General features: G+C 45.5%; 1 protein-coding gene across 1 annotated transcript in view; it reads left to right on the top strand.

Annotated features, from left to right (window-relative positions):
- Positions 1–13,336, top strand: part of SLC9A2 (solute carrier family 9, subfamily A (NHE2, cation proton antiporter 2), member 2) — a 63,511-nt gene that overhangs the window by 21,974 nt on the left and 28,201 nt on the right. The window contains exons 3-4 of the mRNA XM_010829684.1: positions 4,755–4,972; positions 6,366–6,568. Of these exons, the coding sequence (XP_010827986.1) occupies positions 4,755–4,972; positions 6,366–6,568 (421 nt within the window). The remainder of the gene's footprint in view (positions 1–4,754; positions 4,973–6,365; positions 6,569–13,336) is intronic.

Raw genomic sequence — 13,336 nt, forward strand, 5'->3', positions numbered from 1 at the left:
TGGTTGGATATTTCTTTGCAAAACTTTTTTTTTTTTTTCCATTTTCTCATGTGTCAAACTCACTCTCTCTGGGTTGTCAGGTTTACTGGAAGAGGCGATCCGTTATATAGTAATCCGTGCCCTGGAATAATTAATTTACCTCACATGAGTGAGTACTTTATTCTGAGAACATGCAGTGTACTCTGAGTCACCGCAGACCTGGCTTTAATCAGTGCAGAGAAAGCTTGTTAATTGTGCTTCGTCTTTGCTAATGCTCAGCTCTGATTAGTGGAGCAGGCTTTTATGTTTGATGAAGACTTTATGGAGAATATGCAGCTGTTGTTTGGGCTGTCTTTTCCTGGAACTGAATCCATACATTTTAAGATCACACACAGGCATGGCATGGACACCAAAGACTTTTGCAACATCCTTTCTATCCGTTCAATTCTAATTCTAAACAGTTCAATTCTAAACAGGTCTCCCAATGTTGCAATTGAAATGAGAGAATTGATCACTCTTGAAAAACATAAAAGCGCTTGTATTCATAAAGTGAATGAACTGAGTCATGGCTACACAGTATGTAGGTAAACACACACAAGGTGTGTATGTATTTTATCTTCACAACCAGAAGTCTGCCTTCTCCGCCCACTGTCTGTATGGATGCCTTTCTCTTTGGTTGTACAGTTGCCAGCTGCCTAGTGAAGGATTCTGGGTCTCCATTAAGCTAGACTCAGCCAGCAGCTTCCTGGTGGCTCAGATGAAAGAATCCACCTGCAAGGCAGAAGGTCTGGATTGATCCCTGGGTTGGGGAGATCCCCTGGAGAAGGAAATGGCAATCCAGTCCAATATTCTTGCCTGGGAAATTCCATGGACAGAGGAGCCTGCCGGGCTACAGTCCATGGGGCCATAAAGAGTTGGACACGCCTGCGTGGCTAACACTTTCACTTTCAGCCAGCAGCAGGTGAGCATACGCGTGGTACCACTGCTTGCAGGGAGCCACGGTGGAGGAAGAAGGCCAACCCCGGCTTGGAGAGCCTGCGTGCTGGTGGAAAGGAAGCAAACATTGTTTCATTGACCATCCAGGGTGGAGGCATGGAGTACAGTAAGGAAAAAAGTGTTGGCTGGAGTTTTCTAGTCAGAAAATAGTCCAGTGACAGATTCTCAAAATAGAAAGTCTGTTTTCTCCCTGATGATTGTTGAGACAGTATTAGCTGGCCTGAAATTTTTCTATACTGCATTGAGAGTGGGACAGTGATGAAGAAAAAAAATCTCAACTGCTGGTGAATCCAAAAACCACTAATTATTGTGCTTTAGCTTCTCCATCTCTAAATTGGTGATAATATGTTAAACCCTAATATGGGTTTAACAAAGCAGGGGGCACTGGTGAATTCTGTATGTACCTTCACTCCACGTAGTCCCATGGAATAGAACCTAAGACCTGTTCAAAGGTGGACCTGTTTGGGGAGATTATATGGACCAAGTGCTGCAGTAGATTTTGAAAACCAACAACCATTGTGGGAAAGAAGGTGACCCTCGTCTTTAGGTCGTGCCCATCCAGATCTGTCCTGCATGTGTACTTACGATTTCTTTCTGAAATATAGATCTGTCGATGATACTCCACCATTCCTATGAATAAGGCATCCTTGGATCCATGTTGTCATTGGCTGAGAATACATTAACGAGGTGCCAGGCACGGTGATAAGCATTGATGACACTGTTTCCCCCACGAAGCTTCCAGTTGGGTTGTGGAGATAAACTTTAATTATATGGTTGAAGATATAATCTCGTATTTTCCCCTTCAGCCTATAGAATAGGCTCTTAAGCATCACATATTCAGTATAAGAGTGTCACGTGTCGTTGTTGTTCAGTCACTAAGTCATGTCTGACTCTGCGACCCCATGGACTGCAGCACACTAGGCTTCCCTGTTCTTCACCGTCTCCCAGAGTTGGCTCAAACTCATGTCCATTGAGTCAGTGATGCTATCAAAACATCTCATCCTCTGTTGCCGCCTTCTCCTTCTGCCTTCAATCTTGCCCAGCATCGGGGTCTTTACCGATGATTTGGCTTTCTGCATCAGGTGGCTAAAGAATTGGCGCTTCAGCTTCCGTATCAGTCCTTCCAATGAGTACTCAGGGTTGATTTCCTTTACGATTGATTGGTTTGATCTTGCTGTCCAAGGGACTCCAGCACCACAGTTCAAAAGCATCAATTCTTCTGTGCTCAGCCTTCTTTATGGTCCAACTCTCACATCTGTACATGAGTACTGGGAAAACCATAGCTTTGACTGTAGGGATCTTTGTCTCTGCTTTTTATTACACTGTCTAGGTATGTCATGTGTGTGCCTCCCTAATTAGAGGGAAGCTAGTGCTGCAATCCATCGGGTTGCAGAGAGTCAGATATGACTGAGCGACCGAACAACAACAACAACGCTCTTTTGTAGTTTTGTGTACATAGGGTGTTATTGAAGGGGAGGTGGTTTGACTGGCTTAGCACACCCTGTGGCAAAAAAAGATCCCTCTTTGCAGTGCAATACCTCCTGGCCTTTGTTTGAGAGGTCGTGTGCATTGACCTGTACATGACAGACTAGAACGTGACCCTTGGAACACTCGTCCCCAGCCTGAACAGTGCGTCCACATCATGAAGATGTCCACGTTTCCCAAACAAGGGCGCCGTGGGCTCTGGGTCCCTGGAACCTACCGAGGCTGTTTCTCACCCTGGAGGATCGTATCTGTGCTGGTGGAGGCAGCGTAGAGTTACAGGGAGGTGTCTGGCAGACAGAAGCCTCACTCGGTGTCATGTTAAGGACACAAAGCAATGGAAAATGATCCTGTGAACATTCATGTAAAATTCATGTATTTCTTTTATTCCTACAGCAAAGCTGTAGTTTTCAATAATTTCTGCATAGAAATTTTTGTTAAATCGCTCCCTGAATGAACTAAAGATTACTCTTCGCCTGTGTGGTTTATATTTTTCCCAGTGAATGAATGTGAGGATGATCTCAGAGGGGAATAAATAACATGTTTACAAAAAAACTCTCGTTAAACTTTCAAAACTCACTTCTTGAATGATAAAGAAAAAATCCAAATCCAAGTGGTACTGAGGGAGATAGGGTTAGTATGAGACAAGTAGGAGCTTCAATACTCCATTGTTATTTAGTCTCTAAGTCGTGTCCTACTCTTTGCAAGCCTATGGACCGTCGTCTGCCGTTGTCCTCTGTCTATGGGATTTCCCGGGCAGAATACTGGAGCGGGTTGCCATTCCCTTCTCCAGAGAATCTTTCCGACCTAGAGATGGAACTCCACATCTTCTTCATTGCCAGGTGTACTCTTTACCGCTGAGGCACTGGTGGGTTCTTCAATTCTGTAGCTGATGGCTTATTATTAAAAATAAAACTGATTGGATACTTAGGTTGCTTCCACATCTTGGCTGTTGTAAAGAGTGCTAAAGTGAACACTCAGGTGTATCTTTTTGACATGTGGTTTTCTCTCGATATATGCCTGAGAGTGGGATTGCTGGATCATACGGCCACTCTATTGTTAGTTTTTTGAGGCACCTCCTTACTGTTGTCCATAGTGGCTGTGCCGATTTACTTCCCAGTGACAGGGTGGGAGTGTTCGTTTTTGTCCACACCCTCTCCAGCATTTATTGTTTGTAAATTTTTGGATGATATCCATTCTGATTGATGTGAGATGATAACTTGATTGTAGTTTAGATTTGCATTTCTCTAGTAAGTAGTAATGTTGAGCATCTTTTCATGTGCCTCTTGGCCATCTTTATGTTTTATTTACTCCAATAAAAAACTTTAAAAAATTCTGTACAACCAACAAGGACCTACTGTATAACACAGGGAACTCTGCACAATATTAGGTAACAACCTAAATGGGAAGAGAATTTGAAAAAGAATAAATACACATATATGTATAACTGAATCACCTTGCTGTACACCTGAAACGCACACCACAATGTTCATTAACTATACTCCAATACGGAATAGAAAGTTAAGAACACAGAGGTCAAGAGGAAGGAGCATAAAGAGCTCTGTGGGCCCAGAGTTTTGGAAATGTGGGGAAAACAAGCAAAACAGTTTCCTTCCTTTTGGAATTTTCAGAGCCTATGAATACATTTTGAATTTCCCAGAAGTGAATATAGTAGATAAGCATTGGGTTGGTCCAAAAGTTCTTTCAGATTTTTTCCATGAGATGTTAATGGAAAAACTTGAACAAAGTTTTGGGCTAACCCAATAGAAATGAGAACCAGAAGTAAGGCATCAGAGTCACAGTGAGTGAGTAGGTCCAGGAGATTCAGGATGAGGGACAGAAGATGACTGGTGAGCAGACAAATGGTGAGGGGCACTCAGGATGTGCAGAGAGAAGTCCAGTGTGACCACAGTTTCAAATTTAGGATTTTAGGCAATAGTGCAGCATTTGGGGCTCTAGAGGAAAAAAGAAGATGGAACTGGCTTTATAGGAAGATAATGGGTTTTGAATTTTTTAGGAGCTTGTTTTATTTTTGATGCTGGCAGACTAGCTGATGTACTGATGTCCACATCCAGAGACTAGAAAGCTGGGCAGAGCCAAGTTGGAGCCTTGGATATTGATGAAGACTTCCAGGAACAGTAGGGTTTCCAAGGATGCAAATTATAGTCACTTATAAAAATCAATCAATGATGTAGTGGTGGGCAGAAGGGTAAGGCCAGCCTAGTCAGCTACCTGCTGACTCATATTCTGATTGGGACCATTATCCTGTTTAAACAGAAGCTAATCTTTTCTTGCAGAATCACGGCTTGTGCGATGACCATGAATAAGTACGTGGAAGAGAACGTGTCTCAGAAATCCTACACGACCATCAAGTATTTCATGAAAATGCTAAGCAGCGTCAGCGAGACCCTGATCTTCATCTTCATGGGCGTGTCCACAGTGGGGAAGAACCACGAGTGGAACTGGGCCTTTGTCTGCTTCACCCTGGCCTTCTGCCTGATCTGGAGGGCACTGGGTAATGAGCACGTGTCTCCTCCATGGGCCTAGGAATCTGGCATTGGAGGACTGGTCTCTCCTTCTTTCCCTCTGCTTTGTGGTTGCTCTTGTTACTTCCCTTCATCTTAGGTTCTTGTCTTTCTTATCTCCTTCCTCCAGCTCCTCCTCTTCCTCCTTGTTCTCCATGTCCTCCTCCTCCTCCTTTCCCTGCATCCTGACATATTTTTTTTTCTTCCTGGAGTATTTTTATGGCTTTTACTTTAAGTGGAATTAACCTCTCTTGGTGTCTCTGACTCCATGTTCTCACTCACTGTCTTGGAACAACACAGGGCCCAGAACCCAGTGATGTGAGCCAGGATGGTAGGAAAGGGCTTCTTCTGAAATACAGTAGATGCTCTGTGTATGAACTAATTTGGTTCAAAGAGCATGGTCATACGTCCAATTTGTTAGTAAGTTTGACAAAGTTAGCCTGGGTACCCAACTAACACAATTGGCTATATAGTACTCTCCTATAATAGGTTTATGATACTTTGCACACAAACAGTACTAATAAAATACACAAAAAATAAAGAATAGATTTTTAATCTTACTCTACCTTGAAAAGTACGGTAGTGATAATACAGCAGCTGGCATCCAGGGGCTCGCATCGAGTGAACAGGCACGAAGAGTTACTTCCTGGAGGAGGGAGAGGAGGTGAGAGATGGTAGAGCTGAAAGATCGTCAGCAACAGGAGACGAAGGGCGAGCTGCAACTTCACTCATGCCTGACATTCACTGCACGTGTTCTGGTTCCTTACTGTGTTCAATTCTATGTACCCTCTTGCAAAAATGATCCTGAAACTTCTAGGTGGTAGCTCTTTTTATCTCGTCATAGATGACATCCTGGGCTTAAAATGAAGATACTACACTAACTGTACTCTACAGAGTTGTTGTTGTTTAGTCGCTCAGTCGTGTCTGACTCTTTGCGACTGCATGGACTGTAGCCTGGCAGGCTTCTCTGTCCATGGGATTTCCGAGGCAAGAATACTGGAGTGGGTTGCCGTTTCTTCCTTCAAGGGATCTTCCCAGTCAGGGATTGAAACCACATCTCCTGCATTAGCAGGCAGATTTTTTTTTTTAACCACTGAGCCACCTGGGAAGCCCAGTCTGTAAAGTGCTATACAGTAAAGTACAAAACCCCCGCCACTTGTAGAGAATGCACAAACTTGACAAGTCACAGTGTAAGCCGGACAAGTGAACTCGTTTATGTGGTTAGACATGGAACAGATGTTCACACCTTTGAAAGTTCGACACCTGAAAGTTCCTGTGTTGGGGACTTAACTGTACTTCGCCCTGAAACAGAAAACTCACCTTCCTGTTCCCGTGTCCTGGCCTGACGCATTCCGTTCCCCTCGGTTTTGTTTGCCTTCTCAGGGGTCTTCGTCCTGACTCAGGTCATTAACTGGTTCCGGACAATTCCCCTGACCTTCAAGGACCAGTTCATCATTGCCTACGGGGGGCTCCGGGGGGCCATCTGCTTCGCGCTGGTGTTTCTCCTTCCGTCCTCAGTGTTCCCCCGGAAGAAGTTGTTCATCACGGCAGCGATCGTGGTCATATTCTTCACTGTCTTCATCCTGGTGAGTAGAGCTCTGTCTCCCAGCAGAGTCCCTCCTTTTACCAGGAGGAAAAAGGGTCACTTGGAGGGTCACCTTGAACTTCTCTCATAGGATGCCATGTTGCTGAGGTGTCTTGAGGCTTTGGTGGGCTTCCCCGGTGGCTCAGTGGTAAAGAACTCACCTGCCAATGCAGGAGATATGGATTCGATCCTTGGATTGGGAACATCCCCTGGGGGAGAAAATGGCAACCCACTCTTCCAGTATTCTTGCCTGGAGAATCCCATGGACAGAGGAGCCTGGTGGGCTATGAAGAAGAAATGAAAGTTGCTCAGTCCTGTCCAACTCTTTGTGACCCCATGAATAGTCCATGGAATTCTCCAGGCCTATAGTCTGTGGGAGTTGGACATAACTTAGTGACTGAACAACAGCAACAACTTGAGGCTTGGTCATTAGGACAGGAGAGAGACAGTATTTCATCAGGTCGCTGGATTGTGCAGTAGTCTCAGAGAGTCCAATTTGGTCACTTGGCCAGCACAGAAGAATTACTATTTAAGGAAACAGCTGTGTGAGCTGAGCTTCCTCTTGGAAACTTATTAACCGCCCTTGCTAATCCTTGGCATTTGTCTTCCTCTCTGACCTCGTAAAGGTGCTTGTTAATGCTAGCTGTGCTCTGACCTTCCAGCAGCTCTGGGATGTAGGTTCACTGTAGAGCTGTGCATGGAACGGCGGGAGGGGGGAGTGCAAGTTTAACATGGGGAGGAGGTAGTAGTAGGAGGGCATGGGCCTGAGTCAGGATCCTGACTTTGCAAGTTTACCGACCTCTTTAGGTTAATCATCTGAGCGACTTTCACTTTGGGCTTCCCTGGTGGCTCATCTGGTAAAGAATCTGCCAACAATGCAGGAGCCCTGGGTTCAATCCCTGGGTTGGGAAGATCCCCTGGAGAAGGGAATGGCTACCCACTCTAGTCTTCTGGCCTGGAGAATTCTATGGACTATATAGAATATATAGTCCCTCGGGTCACAAAGAGTCGGACATGACTGAGCAACTTTCACTTTATGTTAATCATCCAGCTCTTAAGAGATTCTATTTTGTGGATATTCATTTAGAAAATTGGAGAGGGAAATGGCAAGCCACTCTAGTATTCTTGCCCAGAGAATCCCATGGACAGAGGAGTCTGGTAGGCTACAGTCCATGGGGTGACAAAGAGTCAGACACCACTGAGTGACTAACACACACACATTTAGAAAATATGCCCAGGGCTCCTGCTGTTTGCCAGACAGAGCTCTGGGCTTTTAGAATCCAAGAGTGAGCAAAATATCTAGAAATATCCCCAACCCTGTGGTGGTTCTATTCCAGTGAAAGTCAGTCTGGTAGTTGAGGCAATGAGAGTCTGTGAGAAGGTGAAAGATGCTGGACTGTAAGAAACAGTAGGGTCTTTCCTGGTGGTGGTGGCTCAGTGGTAAAGAGTCTGTTAACGAAGGAGACACAGGTTGGATCCCTGATCCAGGAAGAGCCCACGTGCCACAGAGCAGTGAAGCCCATGTGCCACAACTGTTAAGCCTGTGCTCCAGAGCCTGGGAGCCACAACTACTGAGGCCGCGTGCCACGACTGCTGAAGTCTGAATGCCCTGAAGCCTGTGCTCCACAACAAGAGATGACCCTGCATTGCGAAGCCCGTACACTGGAACTAGAGAATAGCCCCCAGTCACTGCAACTAGAGAAGGCCCATGCAAGTAGCAAAGACCCAGTGCAGTAAAAAATAATAATAATTAAAAAAAAAAAGAAACAATGGGGCTCAGGCCAGAGGAGCGGGGAGCAGGTTTATAATTCTCGATTGAATAGTCATAGAAGGCAACAATGAAAAACGTGGTATTTGAATAAAGGTTTGCAGGAGGTAAAGGGATTAGCTAAGCTGAAGGACATTCCAGGCAAAGGGGGCTAAAGACAAAGATCTGAAGGCAGTGTGGTCATGGCCCACGTGGCTGGAGGGGAGTGCAGCGTGGGACACAGGAGGTGAGGGAGGGTCTGGGGTCCTGGGTCATGTGGGGTCAGGCGGGCCACTGTCAGGACATGGGCTCTTCTCCAGGTGAAATGGAAGCAGCATGGGAAGTTTGGTGCTGCTGTGGGTGTGCTTCACTTTGTAAGAGCATCCCACGGGCCGCTGTGGGGAGGGACAGTGAGGATGAGCAGTATGGTAGGGAATGGGGTGGGGGGCAGTGCAGCCGGTCAGCAGACAAAGCAGGAGGATGGCGGCCAGGTGGCGAAAGGGCTGGGGTCCTGGTTCCACCTGACTTCTGAAGGTGGAACCTGCAGGACCCCCGATGGGTTCAGTGTGGGGTGTCGGGAAAAGGAGCCGTGAGGGACCGAACTATACGGACTGACTGGCCCCACATGAGAAGAGGCGGGCTGTGGGTGGTGCGGTGGGAGGGGTTGGGGGCTGTGAGACCTGCGGGTGGGGGTGATGAACAGGAGGGTGCGGTACCTGAGCCTGGAGTCCAGGAAGGAGCTGGGTCAGCAGCACAGGGCTGGGATCCACAGCTGGGAAGCTGGAAGTGATCACCAAGGGGGTGAAAATCCATTGAGGAAACCAAGAGAGGACCGGTACCTGGGCTTTGGGGCAGCCCAACCTTAAGACCCTGGGAGGAGACGAGGCAGGTGAGGAGGCCAAGGAAGTGTGATGAGTGACACTCACCATAAGAACACAGGAGATGTTTTGTTTGATTTTTTTAAAAAATATTTTGTTTGCCAGGTAGTCACGGAATGCTTTCTAGGTGCCTGACTCAGATGTAAGCACCTTTGATGTTAGCTCTTTAAATCCCCATAACTGTTCTAAGGCACACACTCTGGGAGGAAGCACTGTCCTTGCTCTCATTTCATAGACAGGGAAGCTGAGGCACTGAAGCCCAGGTGAAGACCTTCGCCCAGGTTTACACAGCCAGGAAAGGGTGGCTCAGGGGGGTCAAGAGCAGTTTGGTCTTAACTCTAAAAAAAGTGCCTGTGAGACTTCTCTGGTGGTTCAGTGGTTAAGACTCCTGGCTTCCAGTACAGGACATGTGGGTTCCATCCCTGGTCAGTGAGTTAAGATCCTACCTGCCTCATGGCCAAAAAAAAAAAAACAAAGCATAAAACAGAAACAATATTGTAACGGATTCATAAAGACTTTAAAAATGGTCCATGTTAAAAAAAAATCCTTAAAAATAAAGCAATGAAGTACCTGCTAGAGTGGCCAGTGCAGAGTGAGTGTGTTGTATGTCCTGCATTTCTTCTCCTTCTGGTTACCTCTCCATGTAGCGGTTCATCCTTCACTCACTCATACCTGCCAACACTGTGGACGGTAGTTTGTTCAGGCTAAGGAATCCTGGGGAGGACGGGAAGAGGAAGCCTGGGGAGATCCTTCCCCGAGTGGAGAAATGGCCACTGTCCCCCAAGGTCCTTGTCACCAGCATCTTTGCCATGCAGAGCCTTCCAGTGACTTCTTCCTTGTTGTGTTGGGCATGGGAAAGATTGAGGGCAGGAGCAGAAGGGGACGACAGAGGATGGGATGGTTGGATGGCATCACTGACTTGATGGACATGGGTTTGGGTGGACTCCGGGAGTTGGTGATGGACAGGGAGGCCTGGCGTGCTGTGGTTCGTGGGGTCGCAAAGAGTCGAACACGACTGAGCGACTGAACTGAACTGAAACTGAGACAAGGGCTATCCTGGGTGCACGATCTCATTTCATCCTCCAGACAAGCCCTGGTGAAGGAGACCAGCGGTTCCCCCAGCTGAGGAAGCTGAGGCTCAGAGAGGGAGAGCGAGCTGATCAGGGCACAGGTTGGTGAGTGATGGTAGCTGGGGGTGAGCCAGGGACCCTGTCTCCAGAGACAGGCTCAGAACCTTGGGGTTCTGCTGACCCCCTAGAGAAGACAGTCTTTACCAGGTTATGGTTAGGTATAGTTCAGTTGATTAACATACTAATTGAGTTCAGACATCTGGGTTTGGTTAGAGCTCCTGTCCTAAATGCAGGGAGACAGCATGGAGCCTCTGGGTGGAGAGAAGCAGAGACCCTGTCTCCATCTGCTCACACTGTGTTTACAGGAACCTTGGCACAAGCATCCAAGTAGCTGCTCTCAGAGTAGCGGGGAGATGATGCTGTGAAATGAATCCATTTTTTAAAAATTATTTTTAGTTGGAGGGTGACTGCTTTACAATATTGCATCGTTTTCTGCTATATATCAACATGAATCAGCCATCGGTATACACATGTCCCCTTCCTCTTGAGCCTTCCTCCCACCTCCCAAACCATCCCACCCCTCTAGGTTGTCACAGAGCACTGGGTTGAGCTCCCTGTGTCACACAGCAAATTCCCACTGGCTATCTATTTAAATACGGTAATATATATTGCATCCATGCGTGTAACTTTTTGTTTTATATCAGAGTATAGTTGATTAACAGTGTTGTGCTAGTTTCAGGTGTGCAGCAAAGTGATTCAGTTATACACGTAACTCTTCTTTTCTAAACGATGTTTAATATTACATAACAGCCTAAGTAGGAAAAGAATTTGAAAAAGAAAGTGAATCCATTTTGCCTTGAGCGTTTTAGTGTTGCAACAGCAGCTTAGGGCAGAGTGGTTGAGGGGGCAGGTCAGACCAAGGGTGTCACTCTCCTCCTCTTCCCAAGCCTGCTGCTCTGTCCTTATGCCCCACCGGAAGCCCTGGCCAGGCTGAGTCAATCCTCCGGACTCCTCTCCACACTCTCAGAGCTCAAGGTGTCATGTCTGAGTCTCAAATACAAAAATAGAACCGTGTCAGTCTAGAGCAACTAGCAGCCGGGTTGTTTGGAGATGAATCCATCAGCTCTTATTATCTACGCAAATATCCACAGTGTAATAACAGCCCCCTGCCCCAACACCATGGGTGAGCCTTTGTAAAATGAGATAAAAAAGGCTGAATAAAAAGATGTAACCCGAGAGAGGACACACAAAATGCAAGCTCAGAGTTTAGATACTATTGAATAGGTCAGACAGATGGAGAATTGCCCTTCTACAATCAGAACAGACATCAATAGGAAAAAGAAGAATGTTACAATAAATTTATACTATTGACTCTTTGAATGTGTGTACATAGGTGGTTAATATAAGGTATTATTACTCAGTCTTGGTATTTTGGATTTTTTCAAATTGGAGCTCAACCAAAAGATGCAAGTGAGGCTTTGATTCCTCATGTTAGAAGACTGAATGAACACCATGTATAGCAGTAGTTAACACTGATTAAGAAAGTTTTTAATGTGTCAAGTTAAAAAAGAGCAGTGTGTCCGTAAATAAGTTCATTGTGGGAGTGATAAATTAGGCATTTAGAATTAACATATAAACACTACTATGTATGTAAAAATAAGATAATCAATAAGGAACTACTCAACACAGGAACTCAGTACTCTGTAATAACCTATATGGGAAAAGAATCTGACAAAGAATAGATACATGTAAATGTATAATGGGAACACTTTGCTGTATACCCAAAAATAGCACAACATTGTAAATCGACTGTGCTGTGCTGTGCTCAGCCGTATCTGACTCTTTGAGACTTCATGGACTGCCAGGCTCCTCTGTCCATGCGATTGTCCAGGCAAGAATACTGGAGTGGGTTGCCTTTCCCTTCTCCCGAGGATCTTCCTGACCCAGGGATTGAACCCAAATTGCAACCAGACTCTTTACCATCTGACCCAGAACATTGAATGAGTAAACAATTCTGATTGCTCGTGTGAATACACTCAGTTTCATTTAAATGAGGTTGGTAATGACATAGACAATATAACCTGTCTCTCTGGTTTTCAAATGATCATCCAGATTGAGAAGAGCTGGAGCCCAGTAGTGGAAAGTGCAGGTTTTGGAGTAAAGCTGTTCTGGGTCGGTGTTCTAACAGCCCCCATGAGCCTCTGTTTGCTTTGCTGTAAGATCTGAATCATGGAACCTCCCTCCCAAGCAATATGGAGGAAATATGTATGTAAACACAATATCTGATGCCAGTGTTCAACCTGGGGATTTTCTCTGTCTTCATCATAACATTAAGTAAAATGATATTTAAAAAAAAAAAAAAAAGGAAAACTCAACTCCTTTCAATGTATTTTAGAGCCCAATAATTATTATTCAGTTAGTCCTTAGAATTATAGAGCAGATTGTCACAATTCTGCAAATTCATTCAGTTATTAACTAGAAGTCCATCAAGGAGCATGGTTGACAGGAATTGCAAGAATGGAGCCTCATTTTGCCTCCATAGTAGACTGGTTTCATAACCAGCTGTTAAGTCATTGTCTGGAACTGTGAGGTACCTGGATTTGCAAGTTCACAGGCTCCTCCTTGAACACTTTTATGATTGTCACCCTACTTACCTCATCCTAAAATGGGGTAAGTAGGATTTATTTATTATTCTAAAATAAATACTGTATGCACAACTGTATTTATGAATCTCTCTGATCAAACTTGGAATGTGAGAAAGCCTTATACAGGATAGCATGATAATAATATTTTTTAATGAATGAAAACAGTTTCTTCAAGTTCTGAAAGTTTTCTGCAAACCCAAAGAATGTACCTTATTTAATCAGACAGCAGTTCCTTTTTCTTTCCCACTTTGCTGGGAGGAGAAGAGTGAGGGTTTGAGGGTGGGCAGAAAGCAGAGATGGCATGTGCGTGCATGCTAAGTCACTTCAGTCATGTCCAACTCTTTGTGACCCCATGGACTGTAGCCCGCCAGCCTCCTCTGTCCATGGGATTCTCCAGGCAAGAATACTGGAGTGGGCTGCTATTTCCTC

The sequence above is a fragment of the Bison bison genome, unplaced genomic scaffold, assembly GCF_000754665.1.
Source record: "Bison bison bison isolate TAMUID 2011002044 unplaced genomic scaffold, Bison_UMD1.0 scf7180017864508, whole genome shotgun sequence".
Taxonomy (NCBI): Eukaryota; Metazoa; Chordata; class Mammalia; order Artiodactyla; family Bovidae; genus Bison; species Bison bison.